Below are 23,892 nucleotides of genomic sequence, written 5' to 3'. Positions count from 1 at the left end.
CAATGTAAGTAAACCCCTCCTTAAGTGAGGAAACCGAAAATGTATACAATATTCTAAGAAACTTGTGACAGTGTTTACCCTCCATTTGAGCAGCAGTCATAATTGCATGTGCCTGCTCAGTTCCCGTGTCCCTTTATTCCCCATTGGTTTCCACATAAATGTTACAGACAAACACACCAAAAATACAAGATAAGAAACGATCAGCGGGGCCTTTGGGTCTGTCCAACACATTGGGTGAAATCATCGCAGGTTTGCACTAAGTGTGGTAGCGGGTGGGAAAAAGGACGTTTTACCAGCCGGCTGCAATAGTGGCTTTTCACGCCATATTGTCTGCTTCCCGCCTTATTAGTTATGCAGCCACAGGAAACACACAGTCTCGCTGGCGGGCGGTCTCTGAATCGCCCGCCACGCTGCTATCTCACCGTTTCCTCACTCCAGGTGCCATATCTAAACTGCAGCCGTGCACACAGTTCTCAATGCTTGCAGACCAGGACTGCTCCAGTGAAAACATGGCCCTGAAAAGCCAAGAAGAGCTCAGTGACCCGACACTGGAATTCCTTTTGGAGGCCCACCGTGATGTCCTCCACCCCAGCTCTGGCCGCAGGAGGTCCAGCAATCTCACCACTCGGGCTTGGGAGACGGTGGCAGTGGTGGTCAAAGAAGAGGTTGGCCATCCAGTGCAGAAAGGGGATGAATGATAAATATTCAGTTTGTTTTGGGGAGAAAGGGGATATAAACCCAATAAAAATAAGCCCTCAGGCCCGAATGTTTGCACAGAAGGAGACGCTTTCCATCTGTGTGAAAATGCCAGCAGGGACCTGAATCCAGAAGTCTGCCCCTGAACCTGGTTTCCTCCATTTTCATGGGGTGGGTGGGGGGGGGGGGGGGGGGTGGCGGTTGGGGTGGGCAGGGTGGAATGGGGGCCAATTACAAATTGCACATCTGTGGTTCATGGAGGCAGCTGCCTTCACTGAGGTGTGATTTTGGTGAGGTAGGTGTTTGAAACCCAAAGTGTGCAGACTAGACCTCATCAGAGCAGGCCTGAACCTTGTGGATTTGTTTGGATACTAGAGTACCCTTTTGGAGAGGTAAGTCTCGCCTTTGGATATGGTGCCAGGACATCTTTGGGAGAGGTAAGACACCCTTTGGGTTTGGTCAGGTGCCCTTTAGGATTGTTAAAAGTAGATATGATTGTGCATGAAAAGTGCACAAACTCATTGGAACTTCCCAAGCTAACAAAGAACTGTCAAGCTATATAAGAACTGTCAAGCTGTCGAGGAACTGTCAAGCTGCAAAAGAATTATCAATGCTGTCAAAGAACTGTCAAGACTCATTGGAACTGCCAAAGCTGTCAGTGGATTTAACTCTGCTGGGCTTAAACATTTTTTTTTAAAAGTGTGGAGTTTAAAAAAAACCAATGCTTGACACTTCACTCTTTGTTGACATAAGCTTTAGGGTTATTATCATTAGATTTGTGCAGCATGACTAATTTTACAACCTAACATTGGCACAATGAGGTGCCTGTTAATTGAGCAGTTTGATTGACAACTCCACGTGGTTATAGAATATAAATGCCTGTTTTCATAAGACATTAGTTAAGGAATTTTAATGTATTAAATGCCTTTTTAATCAGAGTGTATTTTTGAATTATTTCATCCATAGACACACAACTTTCTTTTATGACAGCATAGCCCCTGAGGATGTTGATAGCAGAAACTAGGTGAGCTGGCATGGAGAGGTTAAGAGCAAAGGGTAGTGGGTAGGGAGCATGGGTTGGCATGAGTTAGCAGTAAGATGGCATAGGAGCTTTCTTGGGTGATGGGATGAGTAGGGGGGGGGCATGGGTTGGTGGTATGAGGGGCCATGAGGGTGGGTAGAGGGCATAGAGTGACATTGGGGTATGGCCAGACATGGGGGTGGGCAGAGGAGCATAGGGTGGCACTGGGGGTATGAGAACATGGGGAATAAGTAGAAGCGCATAGGGTTGCATAGCGGTATGAGGGGCCGGGGGACGGGTAGAGGGCATGAGGTGGCATGGGTTGGCATTGATGGGACATGGGGAGTGTGTGGGGTGAGGGGATGTGATGGGTGAGGGTGGAGGGTTGTTTTTTGTTTTGCTCATTTTTTAAATAACTTCACTAAAGTGCCGAAGCACAGACGCAGGCCTTCGGGCCTGCCCACCTCCCGCACCCAGCAGCCTCTGCCCTTGTTCCAGGGACAGTGGACCCAATTTCTAATCCAGCCTGCCTCCTCGGGGTGAAAATCCAACCTTCCGGGCCTCTGTTTTTCCTGGACCGGGTTGGCGCAGCTTGGAAGTGCCCCGCCTCTACACTCCCGGCCTGGGTGCGAAAATCCAGGCCTTAGTTTTTATTGAGATTATACTGTCCTTTTGGTCTCAGATTTCTTTTCCTTCAGGGACATTTTTCTGAGTCTTTTCTACTCTTTGCCTGATGATATGCCCAGGCTTAGCACCTACCAGGAATGCATGTTTCTCTCTGAGAGAGTGCCTAGGTTTTTTGGTCAATTAGACGTCAGGCATGTACAGTAACTGATCACCCTATTTAAAAGTCTCTGAGTCAAATCACTAAGAAATCTGTGCAGTTAGAATTTCTATGTATTTAATATGGAGGCACACTCTTTGCCTGTAGGGAAACACTGCACTAATATTTGTTAAAGAACTTAGGCCTTGTTTGGCATTGGTAAGATTTGATACAATTTTTTATTTGTTCTCAGGATGTAAGCGAGTCTGGTAAAACTACATTTATTGCCCATTGCTAATGGTCCTGGAAAGGTGTTGGTGGGACTTTTCCTTGAACTGCTTCAGTCCTTATGGTGATGTTGCATCCAAAGTGGTGTTAGGTAGGGAAATCCATGGCTACTGACCCAACAGTGTTCCCATGGTCTTGCTGTTCTTTTTCTTCAAGGCTGGGAGATGCTGTAAACTTAGTGAGTTGTTGTTGTCACATTGTAGATATGGCTGGTCCAGTCAAGCTTTTGGTCAATGGTTACCCTGCTGAGGGCTAACTTGCTGATGATAGTGTCAGTGAAGGGGAGGTCGTGTCTCACTAACTTGATCGAGTTTTTCGAGGAAGTGACAAAGATGATCGACGATGGAAGGGCAGTGGATGTTATCTACATGGATTTCAGTAGGGCCTTTGACAAGGTCCCTCATGACAGACTGGTACAGAAGGTAAAGTCGCACAGGATCAGAGGTGAGCTGGCAAGGTGGATACAGAATTGGCTTGCTCATAGAAGACAGAGGGTAGTAGTGGAAGGGTGCTTTTCTGAATGGAGAGCTGTGACTAGTGGTGTTCCGCAGGGATCAGTGCTGGGACCTTTGCTGTTTGTAGTATACGTAAATGATTTGGAGGAAAGTGTAACCGGTCTAATTAGCAAGTTTGCAGATGACACTAAGGTTGGAGGAGTTGCAGATAGTGAAGAGGATTGTCAAAGGATACAACGAGATATGGATCGGTTGGAGACTTGGGCGGAGAAATGGCAGATGGAGTTTAATCCGGAAAAATGCGAGGTAACGCATTTTGGAAGGTCTAAAACAGGTTGGAATTATACACTAAATGGCAGAACCCTTAAGTGCATCGACAGGCAAAGGGATCTAGGTGTACAGGTCCACAGGTCACTGAAAGTGGCAACACAGGTGGATAAAGTAGTCAGGAAGGCATATGGCATGCTTGTCTTCATCAGCAGGGGTATTGAGTATAAAAGCTGGGAAGTCATGCTGCAGCTGTATAGCACCTTCGTTAGGCCACACTTGGAATATTGCGTGCAATTCTGGTCGCCACATTACCAGAGGGATATGGAGGCATTGGAGAGGGTGCAGAGGAGGTTTACCAGGATGCTGCCTGGTCTGGAGGTTATTAGTTATGAGAAGAGGTTGGAGAAACTTGGATTGTTCTCACTAGAGCGACGGAGATTGAGGGGCGACTTGATAGAAGTTTACAAAATTATGAGTGGCATGGACAGAGTAGATAGTCAGAGCTTTTTCTCAGGGTGGAAGGGTCAATTACTAGGGGACATAGATTTAAGGTGAGGGGAGAAAACTTTAGAGGAGATGTGCGGGGCAAGTTTTTTACGCAGAGGGTAGTGAGTGTCTGGAATTCACTGCCAGAGGAGGTGGTGGAAGCAGGTACGATAGTGGTGTTTAAGAGGCAGCTTGACAAATACATGAATAGGATGGGAATAGAGGGATATGAACCCCGGAAGTGCAAAATTTTTTAGTTTGACAGGCAATATGATCGTCGCAGGCTTGGAGCGCCGAAGGGCCTGTTCCTGTGCTGTACTTTTCTTTGACAGTCAGAGCTGGTAGCTGGGCCTTTTGTTGTTGGAGATGGCCATTGCCTGCCACCAATGTGGCATGCTTATTTCCTGCCACATGTCAGCTTAAGCCTGGATGTTGTCCAGATTTGCTGTAGGGTGGCATGGGATGTTTATTTATCAAAGGATTTGTAACTGGTCTGGACACCATAGGATTGTCATTGAACTGCCCCAATCACGATCTTATGATGGAAGGATGGTCATTAATGAAGCAGCTGAAGATGATTAAGCTGCAAATTCTTTCTTGAAGAATTCCTACTGCAATATTGTGGGGTTGCAATAACTGCCTTCCAACCACCAAGACCATCTTCATTTGTACCAGGCATAAGTCCAACCACTAAATGTTTATCATCTTGAATTCCGTTAATCTCAATTTTTTGGGCGCTCCTTGGTGTTATGCTCAGTTGAATGCTGCCTTATTGGTGAGGACAGTTACTTTTATCTTGTCCTTGGCTTTCAGCTCGTGTCCATACCTAAATCGAGACTGTGACACAGTCTGGAATTAAATGGTTCTGGCGCTGAGCATTAGTGAACAGATTATTAGTCAGTAGGTGTCATGATGTTACCAGTGATAACCCCTTCACTGATAATTCGTAGGAGGCTGAGTAGTAATTGCCTGGTTTGCATTTGTTCTGCTTTTTATGGATAGATTATACCTGGGCAATTTTCTACACTGCTGCTTGGTACCAGTATCATGACTGCATTTGAATAGCTTGATTGGGATAGACAGCTTTTCTGGTGCCTTGGTCTTAAGCACTGCGAGCAAGATGTTGGCAGGGTACGTAGTCTTTGCTGTGTCCAATGCACTCTCTCCCACTCTCTTCATATAGCATCCTGGTTGACTAAGGGTTGCTAATCATGGCTCAATGATGCCAGGATATTACAATGGGACAAGTAGAAGAAGCAGGCCCCAAGAACTACCTCAGCCACCATGGGGATTGAACACGAGCCATCATCATTATTAAGCAGCACGCTCCAATCAACTGAGCTAATTGGCCCTATCCCTGATGTACTCAGGCATTTCTTAATGCCACATAAAGCAAACTGAATTAGTTGAACATTGGCATCTATGATTTTGGAAACTTGGAGGGGGGCCAAATGAAATCACCCACTTGGCAATTTTTGCTGGACACTTGAAAACATTTCAGCCTTGCCTCTTGCACCTATGTTCATGGCTCTAACATAGTTGAGGATGGCTTCTCTCTCCCATTAGTTGTTCAATTGTTCATCACAATTCTTGAATATGGCAGGGCTACAAAGCTTTGCTCTGATCCATTGGCTTTGGGACTGCTTAGCTCTGTCTATTGTCTGCTGTCTTTTGCATTTAGCATTTAGGTAGCTCTATGTTATGCTTCATTAAGTTGATTTCTCACTCTAAGGTGTGCCTGATGTTGCTACTGGCATGTCCTTCTACACTCCACAAGTGTACACAGATTTACTGTTGGAACTTAAGTAGCTAAAACAATGCGTAGAGCCTTAACATTATTGCTGCTAGTTTGACCTGTTTAGGTTCTATTTGTGAGCCAAGTTAGCTGCTCGAATATGAACAATGCTTTGCAACCTGCCTGGCTCAGGTATTAAATTATTCAATCCACCACATGAGGCTGGCATAGATCTGAACTTTGGTCGTCAGACATTCCCCTTGGGGCCTTACCTTACAGCAAGAAGGCTAGTCACTAATTGGTCAATAGATAATAAACAGCAGGTAATAGGAGATCTTTATGAATGGCAAGGTAAACACTACAATTCGCCATAAAATGTGCCAGCACTTTCCTCACCATAGCTTAGGCATATGCCATATGCCACTGAATAGGGTCCACTAGTGGTAGGGGCAGAGCTGCAGTATCTGGTTGTTGTTCCATATTTTGCCTTATGCCCTAAGCCTGCCATTTTCCTTTCTTTCCTTCTGCGATGTACCAGTCACCAATATGTCCAAGCCCAGTGCCATACATTAATCTTATTCATCTCTAATTGTTTAATCTTAGTCCTCCTGTTGCTGGCTTGAAGAAGCATGCTGGCTTTTGGGTAGTCAGTAATAGGACAATCTAAGCCACTCCTTCCTGAAACAATTTTCCTTCGTTAGTCTTGGACTTTGCACATGGCTGGAGAAGGATCTTCCATTGTTTGAGTAGAGTTTTGAAACATGAAGAAGATCTGTTTGGACCTATATCTTACATGTAAGCCTCGCATTGGGACTTTCCTGTTAGTGAAGGAAAATGAGATCAAAGTGCCCTTCAACTCCTTCTCATCACTGTCTCGAAGGACTATGTTCTCAGTCCTCATATCCAACATCCAATATTGAATCAGCTGTAATTTCCTTCAGTGAAACTTTGGGAAGAATGAAGCCATTGTCTTTGACACCCACCATGTCATCCGTTTGCTTACAACTGTTTCCAAGCCTCCCATCACCCAGCTCCACCTGGCTATTGCCGCAGGTTAAAGCTGATTGTTTACAGCCTTGGAGTTCTATTTGAGATGCAGCTGAGCTTCCAATCCCATATTTGGCCCATCACAAAGACAGCCTGATTCTGTAACATCGCTTGCCTCTACCTTTGCCTTGTTCCATCTGCAACTGCTAATCCTGATTGGCCATCCATTCTCCACCTCCAATTGCCCATACCCTAAGCAGCACCAACTCCTGCTTACCCATCATCCCTGTGCTCACCGACCTGCATTGGCTCTGAAAACTCTAATGCCTCCAATTTAAAATTCTCATTCCTATATTTTCTTCATGATCTTGCCCCTCCCTATCTCTGCAAACCCCTCTACTTCTACAACCCTCTGAGGTCACTGCATTCCTCTAACTCTGGCCTTTTGCCTCACTATTGGTAGGTATATGCCTTTGGCTGTATAGGCCTCAAGCTTTGGAATTCACTCCATAAACCTCTGCCTTTACACATTTTTTTCTCCTTTAAAACCTCCTTAACACCTATATCTTTCGTCAAGGTTTTAGTCAGCCTTTCTCTAATATCTCCTGCTTTGATTCAGTGTCAATTACTGATTGCACTTGCGAGAAGTGCCTTGGGACATATTTCTGTCTCAGAAGGTGCTACATAAAGGCGAATTGTTGCTGATGTTGTTCCCCAGGCTGAAGCCAGCATCATCAGGGCCACAAGCACTGTAATGAGTCGACAATTGAGACAGATGAAAGATATTTTTTTTAAGAAGGATGACCTGAATAGGATGAACTAACCCTGCTGTTTTCAGATCAAAAGGAATAAGCAATGTAACAGGAGCTGGAGAAGGCACCTGTGAGCTTTGGATGGTTTCTATACTGTTTCCAGTTCATGGAATGTGACTTGAACTGTACACAAGCCTTTTCACAGTTACGTAATTCTACCTCCAGTGCTTTCCATTTCTCCAAAAAATTTGGTAAGCATCATTAATCATTCTATCTATGAAGTAAATATTCAACTCCTACTGTACAGTTTTACATGCTTCTTGCTGATGGATCTTGGGCCCCATTTTCCTGTTCACTAATTAAAGCATAGAGGTAGATGGAACACCAGTGGAAAGCACTAATAGATTATTCACTTGTGTTCAGCATTGCTGTGACGATTGCTATTATTTAAAAAAAAAGGCTCAGGGAAATTAATGAGAAGAAAAACATAGCAGTTTTTTGCTAGCTAAGACCTTAATGATGAATTAGAGGTCTGTTCTGTTTCTGATCCTAAAAGATTATTTGTCTACTATTTTAAGGAATTTTAGTAGCTGACTAAATGGTGACAACTTTGATTTGTTTACTGCTGGCTGGAAAAAGACTAGCTTAGAAAGTACTTAGAATATACTTGGCTGTACATATTAATGCCACTTCAAAGTGAGGAGAATTAACTCACCTCTGTCTAGGCAGCTGATTAAAACAAGCGGTAATTGCCAGGTCCATTTAGATGACAGGAATTTTTCATGTTGTTTATTTGGCCACTAGCAGACAGTTTCTCAAGTAGGAACATTGGAACAGGCCCTTGAGCCTGTTCACCATTCAATTAGATCATGACTGATCTGCACCTCAACTTTACCTAGCTTTATTCCATAACCCGCAATACCCTTACCGAATAAAATGTCAATTGATCGCAATCTTGAACATTTATCCAGCATTCCGCTGCCCTTAGAGTGAGAAAGTACTTACTGACTTCACTCCTAAATGGACTAGCTCTAATTTTAAAACATGACCTCTTGTTCTGGATTCCTCACTGGAGGATATAATTTCTCTGTATCTACTCCATCATTTATCATTTCGAACACTTTGGTTAGATTCCCTTCAACTATAAAAACTTGAGAACAAGCCAAGTTTAAACAACATGTCCCCATAACTTAACCTGTATTATTCTGGTAAACCTGTGCTGTATCTCTCCAGGGCCTCTATATTGTTCCTGAGGTTCAGAGATGCAATACTCCAGACTGGGTCTGACCCAGGCTCTGTACAAGCGAAGTAGTGGTTGTTTGGGAGGTTGGTTAGGAGAGCATTGCAATATTCGAGTCTAGAAGTGAAAGCAATAGATGTGGATTCAGTAACATATGGGTTGCACACGAATACAAAAGCAAAATACTGCGGATGCTAGAAATCTGAAATGAAAATAGACAGAAAATGCTGAAAAAACTCAGCAGGTCAAGCAGCATCTGTGGGGAGAAACAGAATTAATGTTTCAAGCTGATCACCCTTCATCAGAACCGTTCATAACCTTAACAGATGCTGGGTGACCTGCTGAGTATTTCCAGCATTTTCTGTTTTTATTTCAGATGGGTGAAAGCTGCAAGTGGAAGCAGTCAATGCCATGGAAATAAGCAGAATTACAATGGACAGAATATGGCGTTGGAAGCTCAACTCAGGGTCAAATAGGATGCTGAGGTTGTGATCGTCTGTTTTGATATGTAATAGTGGCTAAGGAGGGCATTAATGCCCATGGTGGCATGGAATGTGACTTGAACAGTTCACAAGCCTTTTCACAGTCACGTAATTCTATCTCCAATACTTTTATGTGGGTGGAAAATATAGTTTGGTGGGGATGCTTAAGTAAGGGGTAAGGTATTGTCATTCATGACTCAAGTTTCAGTAAAAGCCAGGATGTCAATGCAATCGTCCACAATTAGCTCATAGACACCAAGGAGTTTGTTGGATGAACATTTTGGAGGGAAATGCAGAGGGGTGCAAAACTGTTGATCTTTTACAGAATTCAAGGGGATATTGGTGGATGGGGTGGATGTAACAGGCATCAGTAGGCACACTCAATGTAACAGGTATGAATGGACACACTCAATGTAACAGGTATGAGTGGACACATTCAATGTAACAGGTATGAGTGGACACACTCAATGTAACAGGTATGAGTGAGCAGGCTCAATGTAACAGGTATGAGTGGATACGCTCAATGTAACAGGTCTGAGTGGGCATGCACGATGGGAAAGTTGATGAGAGGAAAGAATGGAGCTGTTCGTGAGGTTGGACATAAGCATGTGACAAGCATTTTGATTGTCTTTCAAACAATGCCAGTAGAAGCACAGGGGGTAGATTTGGGCTTCCTCAACCCTGGGATAGCAGCATGAAATGAAAGTCACTGTAACCCCAGAGGGCCACAGGCTGTTCTTTCATCAGAGAGATATGACTGGTGGTGAGTTTAACCTGAGGGTCATCACACATCAGGCAAGGGGCGAGGCTGAGAAGGCAGGGTCTTCATGGATGACCTCAGCCGATACAGGAATTGAACCCGTGCTGCTGACATCACTTACCAGCCATCCAACCAACTGAGCTAATGCAGACAACTATAGTGATGGATTGGTGGGGGTAGAGGGTGAGCAACAGATGAGGAGTGAAAGAGGCATGACTGGGTGATAGGAAAAGAAGAAGACAGGAGACAATTGTCCAAGGAGACCATTAGTAAACAAAATGCAGCTGGAAGTAATGGGCTTGGATCTGCATTCTAATAGCTGATATAAATGTATATTAATGAAAATTATGCAGGTTGGGAAGTTGAAAATTGAGCATAAAGCTTCATTTCTGCCTTAGTGTTGCTCAGCCAATGTAGGGCAAGATATCTAAATTGCATTCCTATCCATCCAGTCTTGGCCAGAGAATCACCTGCAATGGTTGCTCTTCTCACTCCTGCACTGTTACCTCTGGTGTCCCCCAAGGATTTACCCTTGGCCCCCTCCTATTTCTCATCTACATGTTTCCCCTTTGGCACCACCATCTGAAAACACAGCATCAGTTTCCACAGGTACGCTGGTGACACCCAGTTCTACCTCACCACTACCTCTCTCAACACCTCCACTGTCTCTGAATTGTCAGACAGCTTGTCCAACATCCATTACTGGATGAACTAAAATTTCTTCCAATTAAGTATGGAAAGACTGAAGCCATTTTCTTTAGTCCACGCCACAAGCTCTAATCCCTAACCACTAACTCTACTCCTCTCCCTGTAACTGTCTGAGGCTGAATCAGGCTGTTTGCAATCTTGATGTCAATATGACCCTGAAATGAGCTTACAATCATATATCTGCGCCATCATTAAGACCGCCTATTTCCACTCCAGTAACATTACCCAATTCCACCTGTGCCTCAACTCAACTGCTCCTGAAACACACATCCATGCCTTTGTTACTCTGAGACTTGACTATTTTAATACACTCCTGGCCGGCCTCCCATGTTCCATCCTCTGAAAACTTAAGGTCATCCGAACCTCTACTGCCCATGTCCTACCTCACATCAAGTTTCGTCCCCTCTCGCCCCCATGGTCACTGACCTACATTGGCTCCAGGTTTTAAAGTTCTCATCATTTCCAAATCCCTCCGTGGTTTCATGCATCTCTATCTTTATAATCTTCTCCAGTCCCACAACCCTGCCAGATATCTGCATGCCACTAATTCTGGGCACTTGAGAATTCCCAATTTTAATTTCTCTCCCTGTCCAAACCGCTCTGCCTCGCTACCTTTCTTTCCACATTGACCCTCCTTACAAAATACCTCTGATGCATCAGCTCTAAAAACTCCTTTGGCCTGGATGGTTTGTTTGTTAACATTCCTATGAAGTGCCAATTGGGAGACTTTACTATGTTAAAGGCATAATATAAATAGAAGTTGGCTCCGCATTTGTTGTTTTTGTATCACCACAACAATTACAGATGTGAAACTAATACAAAAGCAAAATACTCCAGATGTTGGGAATCTGGAGTAAAGACAAAAAGTGCTGAAGGCGTTCAGCAAGGTCAGGCAGCATCTGTGGAAAGAGAAACAGAGTTACCTTTTCAGGCTGACGTTCTAATGACAGGTATGCAGAGAGGTGTGACATAAGGTTCACAAAGACCTACCAGAATGGTGAACATTCTTACAGAACATTCGCACTGCACCATCGTTGACGATGAAAGGCACTGTCCTCACCGTTTATGCCACATATTACTTTTAGGCATATACTAATGATGTCACAGGAGTTAGCTGCTTTTCAGTAAATTGTGTTGTAAGGGAAGTAACACAAGTCCTGTTTTGTTGCACAACCAATGTCTAGACTCATCAGTGACCAGCAGCAAATTTGCCAACAACTTCTTCCAAGTTGCTCACTGCAATCTGGGCAGCGATGGTAGGAGGTGTAGTGACCTCTTCTGGTGCAAGTCAAAGACCGCTTTGCAAGCCATTAATTCGTTGTGTATTCTATTATCAGTGTATGTACTCTCATACACTTATGCATTATCAGTGTGCTTTGGCAATGAGAAACCACGAGGTAGCCATCCACACAAACTACAAAGACCATTTGTTTCCAAGACAGAGTATCAACAATCTTTCTTTCCAAGGACAATCACATAATGGAACAAGCTGCCAAAGAAAACAGTCATAGCCCCATCACTTGAAATCTTCAAAACCCATTTTTAGATTATTTCAATTTAAAAGTTTTCATTATCAGGGCTGCCATCTCAGAAGGCCATACCTGGTTTAGCCAGCACTACCCATATATATGTTGTTGGAATACTAGTGTTAGTCTGTGATACTGACATAACTAAAGCAGAAGCAGAAGCAGGAGAGACTGACGCAACAATGTACAAATTGGTAATGTCAATTGGTCTACGCACCATTCCAAATGCCTCAGGTGCAGTGCTTTTAAGTGCCTCTCTCTCAAATAAATCAGTAATTATGTCTTGTTTTCAGAAGCAGTATTTGCCTTGCAGGGACCCCGTGTAAAGGTTCAATTTGGAGATCCTACCAGACAATGATACAAAATACGTTCTACTTAATACGATGTCAAATTCACACACATTTGATTGTGAAAAGGCCTGTTTGAAATAGATAGTACAGAGAAAGTTGCCAAATAATCAGGGATCAGCTATTACCAGTGTGTAGGTGTCTTTTCACTGGATCAACCTGAGGCGTGATGCAATTATATGGGTTGCCTGGTCCAAATGCCGCCCTTTATTGTTCTTTCAGAGGTTTCCATTCCGTGGCCTCCTATTGTGTGCCTTTCAGCATATGAACAGTGTGAACTATGACTGTCATTTTGTCCCCGAAGATTCCTTCTTACAGAACATTCTCTTTGCCATCATGACTATTTGCGCTTGTATTAGCTTCCTTTGCTACATGCTAAACATTTGTGTGCATGAGCACAATGGTTTTGCATATCCCTAACATCTCCAATGTTTCTGCATGCCTATATGTGTCCTGTTTTGTTCCTTGACATTAGCATACTTGCCTTACCTTTGGCTCTTTATCAAGTCATGTAACTGGTTTTGGACCTTATACAAGGTGAACACCAAGTTCACGTACTCAGCTACACTTTTTCACATATCTTATCTCTGCCTTGTTGTGGGAACGGCCCCTTCCTATATCAAAAATGTGCTGCTGTTTCTTCATTACATAGCCCACAAGTGATGGGTCCAAAAATAGATTCATTACGCTGCTGCTCATCCATTTTACTAAAGTTTTTGCACACTCCACAGTTAAATTCATGGGTTTTTTGGTCCTCTGTATAGTATACATTTCTGTTTGAGATCTGCTAAAGAATTTATTACACGTGCCTTATCATTGCCAGGTTATTTTTATTTCCATTTCCATAAACAAAATAATATTGCAAAAATCACACAGACTCACCACTTTGCTGGCAGGTCATACATAAAATGTAGTAGAGGTTATTTTATAGAACAATGAAAAATATAGCCTCCTACTTTCACAACTGTTACAGATCGGGAAGCAGCTCTGCTCAGGCAGTGATGAGCAAAAATGCCAGGTGGTGGCGTCACAGGCTATCCTGGGACAGTGCTCCACTTATTTTATTTTTTGTTTTACTAAATCTACAATAACACCAGAAGCTATATTAAGAACTAATGTGCTTTGATGCCCATAATGACTTATGTGGATAGATAATAGGCGTACTTTGAGCGTCCGGCCTTGGCAAGGCACCGCCCCACTAAGAGCACAGAGCAGAAAATGGTGGGGTCTCTGCATTTTTCTGACTTGTGCTTGAAGGGAGCCAGCTATCTTGCCACAGATGGGGACAGGGTAAATGTACCCGCCTGCCTTTTCACTTGGGATACTTAACGACAACTTAGATCAAAAGAAAAATCCTAAACGCTGAAAATCTGAGACAAATAAAAGAAAATGATGGAAATTTGTACAGCAGATTAGTCATCTTTTGAAAGAAAAAGATAGGCTTCTATTTTTGATGGATCCTTTTCAAGAAATCTGCTGAAGTGTTAACCTGCCTTTCTCATTTAGATACTGACTGACCTGATGAGCATTTCTGTGTTTTATTTTAATGCAATTAGCCTTTTCTTTCAAAGGCTAAATTAATATGTAGATTTCCAAGAAGCATAGTCATGTCCTAATTGACTGCAGTACTTTGAAAATAGTTACCTCAAAAGAGATAACACTTCACATTGCCAGCAGTAGAACAACCACATCATAAAATGAATATGGAAATATGACAATGGTAACAAAGCAAAGCAATTTGTGCTATCTCCAATGTAAAAGGTTTTTTTTTTTCTGTCCACTAATCTAATTCTTAGAGCTGAAATCTATAACATCCATTGCTAATTCATCCATAAGAATTCTTTGCGCTGGTTTTGTCAGCATTACTTCTGAACTTTATTTAATCATTGTTTGCTGAACATACTTTACAGCATATAATGTATTTGCCAATTTCACTTGTCAAAATGAGGTCAAAATACTAAAATGCAACATCAAATATAATTTATCAACATGATACCAAATCCAATTGGAATTAATTGTAATTTGTTTCCAAATGGCTTTATCTATGCATGTCTTAGACATACTAAATATATTAGTCCTTCGTAACTGAAATCTCCCATTATTACAATATTATCACAGATTAACAACAACAATGTGCCATAGAGATTAAAGCCAGAAAATTAGGCTGTCCCAATATTACCAGGCAAAACCTTATTGCATTCATATCAAATTCCGTTGTCCGCTCCTTCAACAGAGGTGTTAGCCTGTTGAAATAAAATGGGTTAACTGTTAAAATAGCAGACAGAAGAATTTGATATGAAAGCGATAAACATTTGGACTATAATATGTCATGGTGCCATTTCCAGTTTGAGATTTGCATACTTACACTGAATCTATCTTTCCTCCACCTCCACTTTCCAAATTGGACTACAGTGCTGTTATGTATTTTTAATACTAACATTACTCACAGCACATCTAAAGATAAACTACCTTGTAAGAACAGAATACCATACACCACACAACATATTATTCTGCACCTAAAGACCTGTCCCTTTAAGGTTTAATTACTTCAATATCCTGAGGTCAATTGCCACGAGAGAAATGCTGGCTTCATCTCGCAGTGAGTTATTTTCTGTTGCTGGGGAAAGTTTATCTGTAGAAGCAATTATTGGCTTCCTTTTTTTGTGCTGGCTTTTATTTCTTTTAATGTATCTTTTTCAAGAGTGGCAGAAACATGTGTGACAGTGTGAGAGAGGCCCATCTCAAAGCTTTATTTTATTCATTCACAGGATGTGGGTGTCACAGGCCCCTCTTGATACAACTGAATGGCTTGCTGGGTCATTTCAGAGGTCAGGGAAGAGTCAACTATGTTGCTGTGGGTCTGAAGTCACATTTAGGCAAGGACAACAGATTTCCTGTCCTAAAGAATACTAGCTACTACTAACTTTAAAAAAAAAATTCCATACTTATTTAATCAACAAAATTTAAATTCCTTAGTTACTATGGTGGGTTTTGAACTCACACCTCCCATACTAGGTTCAGTGATGTTACCATTATGCTACCATGCCCTGCTAAAACTGAGTCCCTCAACTATACCACAACTTCACATTTGAATTGTTCTTATCCCCCAGATTCGTGTCATATGAATCACATGGTGTGAGGCCTGAGTAGCAAGGATAACAATCTGACAAATGTTGCTTCGACAACAGTTAAAACATGAAGAAAATAATTTAGTATAATTTGTAAGGTGTATTACGTAAAACATAAAGTAGCAAAGAAAGGAGGAAAGCTAAAGCTTGTAGGACAATTTTGTGGTTTAGAGGACTTTGTAAATCATTCTTGTGGTTTCTGGCATTCCCTGAGCCACACGACTGTCACACTGCCTCCTAACTCCCTGCAAGCATCTATTATTCTACACATAGCAATCCCTGTGGGTGTCCAGACCAACATGGCAATTGCTTCAAGAATTCCATCAGCATAAATTTCCAAAGAATCAGGCTAACAAAACAGTAGCATTGTCAATGCTTCATTTAAATATAGATATCACCCTGGAGCCAAATTTTCTATTTGAATGATCATTTTGGCCCAGATCAACACTTAACGATAGGAAGGGCTAGAAAGTGTTTCTTCAAATGGCTCAATGTTGAGGCAGCTTGTTCAATAAGAAGATTTCATAAGTAGCACATGATGAAAAGCATTTAGATGGGAAGGGAAGTAGAAGAAGTTATTCTTAAACTTTTGATCACGCTAGTCAGTAATGGGGCGCCTCAAGCCGAAGCTGATTGATTCAAAAAATCACTGTCGCAGGCTCGGTAGGGGCAGGCAGGGTGATCGGGAAGCCGACCGCTGCCCGCGATCGGGGCCGGACCGCGATTTCATGCTGGCGGGTCAAGTAAGGCCCACCCAGCGTGAAACGTGAGCGGCAGCTCTGCCTGTATTGGGGTGGGGGGAGGGGGATGGAGGAGGGTGAGTGGGGTGAGCGGGGGAACTTCACACATGTGCGCGGGTGTGCGCTGGAAAAGCTCCCTGAGGGACAGAGCTGCATCAGGGAGATGAAGGGTTCTGAAAAACAAAAATGAAGAATTTTTAAATGTTAAAAAACATGTCCCCTCAGAGGTGACTCTGTTGCACGAACAGGGACATGTTGTGAATGAGATGTAAATTTTTAAATTTTATTTTTATTTGCTGTTGGAAACCTCATGGATGAGGTTTCCTAAAAAGTGCAAAGGCTGTTTGGCCTTTTCGCCTGCCTGCCAACCGTAAGGTTGGATCGGCAGCGAAATGTTTAAGTTAATTAATACTTTAATGGCCTTAATAAGCCTCCTAATTGTCAGCGGGCGTGCTGCTGATTCCCGCGCGTGCCCACCAACCGAACTATCACGGGTCATTTCAATGCCCGAGCGGGTCGGGTTCACGCCCGCCCGCCAAGGTGAAAATTCTGCTTATATTTATAGTCACTTGGTAGTACAGAATTTGAGTATTGATGATAAAAGGAGATTTGTTGCTGAAGCTTTTCATCTTGCACTCATCAGGACAGATACAAGAATGCCAAATTTCAAAGGGAACAACAATTTATGCTGCATGATCAAAGGGTGCTGATTGGTTAGCAAGTTGGCTCAGATTGGTTGAGGCATTGTCATGGGACAGTTATGGCCAAAGCTTTTGTTTAAATTTTAAAAAGGCAAGTCGACTCTGATTGGTTGAAATGTTGCCATGGGGAATGCACCAGGGAATTGTTCTGCCCCGTGTGTTTGTTTAATTGAAAAAGCCACAATGTCTGGATATATTCTTTCTGTTTTCAGAGGCCAGGGCCCTGCTTATGATTATATTCAGTTTCTAGCAAGCATAGGTGAGCCACATTGCATGCCCAACTGATAATCTTAAATTTGTTTGGGATTACTCTGTAAGCGCTGTCCAGTTGTGGAATCACATCTAATGTTGGACACTGGTTGAGTACAGTCAGTATCCTGTTCGCAACAAACAGAACACTGACCATACTCAACCAGACTGTGCATGCAAAACTGAGAACATAGTGTCCAACATTAGATGTGTTTATGTGGTATAGCAGTACTTACTGAACAACCCTGAGTGTGCTAAGAATTACACCAACAACCAATTTAAGATAAAGTTGGCTCACAATGTGGCTCACTTATGCTTGCTAGAAGCTACATATATTCACATGTAGGGCCTTGGCCCCTGCAAACAGAAAAAATATGCTCAGACATTGTGCCTTTATCAATTAAACAAAAGCATGGGGGACCGCAGTTCCCTGGTGCATTCCCCATGACAATGCTTCGACCAATCAGAGTCCACTTGCCGACCAATCAGCACCATTTTCTGATGCAGTATAAATTGCTGTTCCCTATGAGATTTGGTAGTCTTGCAACTTGCCTGATGAACACAAGACTTTGACAGCATGCCTCTTTTATTCAGCAATATTTATATTTAACAAGATGGGCATTAATTTTTGGAAAAGGTTAGAGTAATTTGCATTAAATGACTTCAGAAGATTGAAAATAAGAAAGTTGAAAGCAGAAAAGACCATTTCACCATTCCAATTCACCTTGTTGTTTGGGTTTTTTCAGAACCCTGTAGAGTTTTACTTGGAGCCTGTCATTGTTTTAGTCCCTTTCAGCAGGACACGCTTAGCTAGCTCCCTGGGCAGCAGTGGAGTCACACTGATCTAGATCACTCTGGAAGTGGTAGTTGGGCCTTTCTTGTAACGGTTCCGTTGGAAAGTTTCACCATCCGATATGCTCGAAAATATCATTCGGAAAGGAGTTCATGACATTTGTGGCCTTGGAGGAGATGCTGGGCTGATGTTGAACTGCTTTGTCAACTACACGCAACTTAATTGTTCACACGTAGAATGAGTAACTCTCCTTCCCCCACCTCCTGCACTCCTTGCACCTCCACCTTCTGCCTTGACACCAGTCTACATCCCTAAGGGAACAAGTGAAATTAAGGATCTAGACTTGCAATCAAAGGCTAGAATTACCCTTCCAGCATTAACTACTCTTGAGAGTTATTAAGTATGTTGGCTAATGTCCCCCCACCTCCCTCAATTTTACTGTTTCCTGAAGCTGTGCTAAAATTTGCACTTTATTTCATGCACAGCAATGAAACAGCAGAATGAATAATCCTGACAATTAACTGTGAACTGCAATTAGGAGCTATTTAAACAGCTGAAATAGCACCAACCAGCCAAAGGCATCTGTCAACTGAGCAATATTCCTGAAGATGAGGGAGCTTCAGACAAAGGAAAGGCAGGAGAAGACAGAGGCAAACAGTGAGGGAAAGGACGAACGGGCTGCATGGGCTTCACACTCCCAATGGGACGAGAATCTACAGAAAGATAATAGAAGAAACATCAGATGGCAAGAAATTCATCAAATGAAATTTGCAGAAGAAATTTGGTATAGATACATAGGGCGGAATTGTCCCAGATTTGCACTAAGTGTGGCAGTGGGCGGGAAAAGCAACGTTTTACTTGCTGGCTACAATGGCCGCTTCTCACGCCGCATCATCCCAATCTCGCTATTAATTATGCATTCAACCGCCACGCCATCACCTCGCTGCTTCATCACGCTGGGTGTCACAGTTAAAGTGCAGCTACATGCACACCTCTCAGTGCTTCCAGCCCATGACTGCTGCACGGGAGACATGGCCCAAAAGGTAAGAAGACTGCAGCCCCCAGGTTCAATGAGGCATCCCTCGAGTGCCTTTTAGATGTCATAGAGGCTCGCTGTGATTTCCCCCACCCCCCCGCTCTGGCCACAGGATGGGCAGCAACATCACCCATCTGGCTTGGGAGGCAGTGGCAGCGGTGGCCAGTGTCCTGCAAAAGAGGATAGCCACCCAGTGCCACAAGAGGGTGAATGATCTTCATTCCATGGGGGTAAGTCACTCTTCTCATCAGCCTCAACTCACACACCCACAAACCCATCACACATCCACAGGGCCCTCACTCGCTGCTAGTTCGAGGGACGTTACCACTCACTCTCTCACACTCACCGTCATTGTCCTCATCACGTCCATGGGACCACTCACCACCCACATAGGCCAGGCATACTTATCATCTGGCCTAGCAGGCGCCCTGCTTACACACTTTCCATCTCTATTCATGCAGGACAAGCTGGCACACAACAAGACAGAGAGGTCGCAGACTGACGGAGGAATGCCTGAAATCAAGATCCTCACAGACTTTGAAAACAGAGCCATCCAGCTGACCGGTGAGGATCTGGAACATTCCTGTGCTGATGGTGAGGTCGGCGGTGCTCTACCAAGTGAGGATCCAGCAGTGCAACAACCATCAGACAACCATGGTGTGAGCGATGTGTCCTGTTTCACTGGGCACTGCCATGCACTAATTATTTCCCCTTGCTTTCGCAGGCACACCTGGGAAACAGCTGATGGAGTCCACGACACAGGGCCTCCAATCAAGCCCCGATAAAACCTCTGAAGAGGAATCTGAAGGCACTCTCCTTGAAGCCCCGAAACTCAGCCACAACCTCCACCAGCGCAGAGACGCACACCTCAGTGGGACCTAGCTTTAGAGTAGCCTCGGGATCACAAATCAGGTGAGCACATCGCATTGTCTGATCCACAGCAGGCGGAAGCAGGGACTTCCCAGGTCCCCGGCACTCGGAGGACTGCTGGAGACCAGAACGTTGCTGAGTCCGAGTCAGATGATGAGCCTCTGGACTCGGTCATGTCACAGTTGCTGGAGCTGCAAAGGCAAGCTCGGGAACATCAGGAAGGGATGTCCGCTGCACTCCTCAGATCGCAAGGCACGATGGAGGAGTCCGTCCGCCTTTGGGCTGAGGTGAAAGTGCCGGCATTGCAATGCACCAGGTCAACACTGGCAAGATGGCAGCCGCCATGGGACCTTGGTCCAGGATGTTACTCCTGCACTGCTGCGCGGGCTCAACTCCAGTACTGAGGCCATAGTTGGCCTCCAACAGTGTGTATGCGAGAGAGGTGCAGCGCAGCTCAATCTCACTCCAGCTACCCCTTCTCCTACAGGAATCAGCCAGGGGCCACTAGGCACCCATAGGGAGGAGGATCAACAGGTATAACTCCTGGGGCCTTCCATCCAGGTGACACCGGGAGTGTCTGGCCCATCCGAATCCCCTCTTCTTGTGACCTCAGCAGCTCCAGCTCCACAGGCCAAGGCGACCTGAAAGTAGGCCCGAGCCCTCCAGGTCCTGGCCCTCAAGAGGATGCCCGCTAATGTCATCACAGACAGGGCTCAGCAGTCAGCAGGAAGCCTCCACCTCTACTGTGGATGTCCGGGGAGCACCAAGGCAGGGTTAGGAAAGTTAAGAAGATGTAACTCTTTTCGAGTCAAAACAATTAACTAAATTAACAATAACAAGGGAGAAATTAAGCACAGCCCCTAATTCAGGTCAGCTGTAAAACCAAGGACAAAGTTTAAAGGAAACTTACAAACATAGAAGATGTAATCTTTAGAATTGTCTTCCTAAACGGAGTTGGTGTACTTGGTGACCGCTTTGGTGCCTTCGGAGACGGCGTGTTTGGCCAATTCCCCCGGCAGCATGAGGCGGACGGCGCTCTGGATCTCCCGGGCCGAGATGGTGCGGTGCTTGTTGTAGTGGATGAGGTGCGACGCCTCGGAGGCGATGCGCTCGAAAATGTCGACAACGAAGGAATTCATAACGCTCATGGCCTTGGACGAGATCCTGGTGGAAGGGTGGACCTGGGTCAGCACCCTGTACACGTAGATGGAATAGCTCTGCTTGCGAGATTTTCTTCGCTTCTTGGGCGGCTTCTTGGTGACTTTAATCAGCGACTGTTTCGACGCCTTGTGGGACGCACCGCCCTTCGTCGCAGCCGCCAAGTCAGGCATTGCACTCAACTCGGACCAACACAAGTCACAGAAGATGTAAGTGCACAGCCTGGGCACTGGTGTTAATCACTTGTATATAATGTTCACTATTTTAAATAAAGTCCCAAGAATATCTCTCTGCCTATGGCTCCCTGTTTTGATGAACAGTGTTCATGTCACTCAGATGTGAAACATTTCTACACAAGATAAAGGCAGGTGTCACAGTCCAGGGCCCCTTCCCTGTGCTTTGTGCAGCCTTCAGACCAAAATGATGGTCTAGCCTCACATGCCCTGCACATTTTATGATGCCTGTACCTCGACGGTGCTTGTCATTGATGCCAGAGTGTCGTGGGCAGACGTCACAGAGTTCCATCATTCTCTCCGGATGCTGTCAGCAAATTTAAGATGGGGCTGGGCCCATGTTTCAGCATCTGTGACCAGTGACGCTGTGCTCCTGAAGGGCTCAGGCGCTGAAGGTGGACAAAGGATTAGGTGCTTTTAAAGTTTCATGGCTACATCTCCATGATATGACCCTGATCACAGAGCGCAAGCGAACTGCCTTCAGCCAGACAGAAGGCAGACATTCTCAGAGGTATATGGAGATCTATGGAGTGTTCTCACTACATGTCGTCATCATCCTCCTGAACCTGTGGGAAATCCGAGATTTGGGCAAACCCAATCCCTCTTGTATCCTGGCTCTCTTGGTCCCGGGCAAAATGCACAAAGTTGTGTGCTCTCGTGAAGGCTTGTGATATCCCACAGAGATCACCTGTGGAGTCCTTAAAGGAGCCACTGGCATATAAATTGAGCGCTGCAGTTACTTTCATGGACTCCTGGCAGTGGATGCCCTCCATGTCCCCATGGCGCCAAATCCTGCAGTAGCTGGCAGATGTGACTGACCAGTTCCCTAGACATGTGCAGTCTTCGGCAACACTGGTTGTCCGTCATCTGCAGGAATGAAAGGCGGCATCCATTGACCCTGGGTCTAGCTAGGCGCTGAACAACAATGGCTCGCTGTGGCTCTTCAGCAGTGTGTGCGGTAGCCCCAGCTGCCCCTTCTTCCTGAGGGTGCTGCTCCTTCCTCTGACCAGCCAGGCGCTCTGTCACTCTCTTCTCCTTTGTCTCCCCTCTCTGTACGACACAAGGTATACAGCTAGTTCATCAGGCTTCATGCTCCTGATGTACCCTCCTGAAGATGAAAGAGAGAGACATGTGGGTTAGATTGAGTATACGAAGGACCTCTCTTGGGTAAGTCTGAAGGCCCCTTAACCCATCCCGAAGAGTGCTGGTCACCACTTGGATGGCCAGAGTTTAGTGTGCAGCATGGCTGCCCGAAACCCCACCCACCTCCGCCCCACTCCATCTGACTGATTGGGGGCAGCTTTGCCCATTGGACTGCATGCTGTACTCTCAGCTCAGGCACAGGCATTCTCCTAACCCACACTGCAAGGCTGCACTGTTAGCTTGAACCATGGGGGAGACTGGTCCAAACCAGGATGCTGACATTGCAAGGGGCTGTGAGCACCTCCACCAGTGACTGCTCCATGGCCAGCTTTAGCAAGGACATTGTACAACGTGCCCAGTCGTCCAATTGTTCTGCAGTCCACTGAACAACTCATTGGTTTGCAGTCTGTGCCCGAGGGGTGAAAAGCTCTGAAGCACCTGGTGGCACTTTCATGCCTCTGTGTTGCTTGAATGCACAGATAAGCTAGAGACCTGACTCCACGCATGTGGAGTCTGTGTGTCATTATAAGGCCAGCCCGCCAGAATCATCCCCATCCTTGGGGATCGTCTGCCCCATGCCGACGGCTGCATCTGAACTGTCTCAGCTGCAGAAAAATGGTCACTGTATACAAGGTTTCCTTAATGAGTGGCCGCTTCCGTCCTCATCACCCCACATGTGCTTGTGCGCTACCTTCAACTGCAGGGCAGTCCTGCTCCCACTCCCAAGTTGCCTCAACTGCAGTGTAGCCCTTGCCCATATCTTCCCCCCCCACCCACCCGCTCCCCCCCAACCCCCAATGCGCCTCAACATTGAAGTGCAATAGGCGACCCAGACTTGCGCTGTGCAGCGTTACTGTGCACTCACCTCCGAGTTCCCCTCAAAGTGCAGCCCACCGAGTGCACGCCTTTTATATGTTGTTGTGAATCACGTCGGCATGGGGCAGACGATCCAGCAGTGGGGATGATTCTGGTGGGCTGGCCTTATAATGACACACAGATATATTACAATGAGGTTCCCGACGTCCAATGGTGGGAAACGCAGCCCTCCATCGACAGGCTGAGCAGACGATCGCAGCCTGGTTTCACAACGTTGTGAAACTGGTTTTTGGCCTCCTCGCCATATTGTCCACTCATGCCACCAAACACGCCCAATGCCAGTGGACACAGAAAATTCCACCCATAGGCAGATAGATAGATGGAACTAACTTGCATTTCTATATTGCCCTTCACGACTTCAGGACATCCCTAAGCACTTTACGGCCATTGAAGTACTTTTGAAGTGTAATCACTGCTGTAATGTGAGAAGCACTGTAAGCAATTTGCAC

The 23,892-nt window shown here is 44.9% G+C and overlaps 1 protein-coding gene across 1 annotated transcript; it reads right to left on the bottom strand.

Moving 5' to 3' along the window:
• Positions 1 to 20,977: 20,977 nt before the first annotated feature.
• LOC144683216 (histone H2B type 1-L-like) lies at positions 20,978 to 21,364 on the bottom strand. The gene has a single exon (XM_078546173.1). It carries the CDS (start codon positions 21,362 to 21,364, stop codon positions 20,978 to 20,980), a length of 387 nt encoding a protein of 128 aa, XP_078402299.1.
• Positions 21,365 to 23,892: the final 2,528 nt, after the last annotated feature.

This window comes from Cetorhinus maximus, chromosome 8 (assembly GCF_964194155.1).
Source record: "Cetorhinus maximus chromosome 8, sCetMax3.hap1.1, whole genome shotgun sequence".
NCBI lineage: Eukaryota > Metazoa > Chordata > Chondrichthyes > Lamniformes > Cetorhinidae > Cetorhinus > Cetorhinus maximus.
This window is presented reverse-complemented; position numbering and strand designations above follow the sequence as displayed.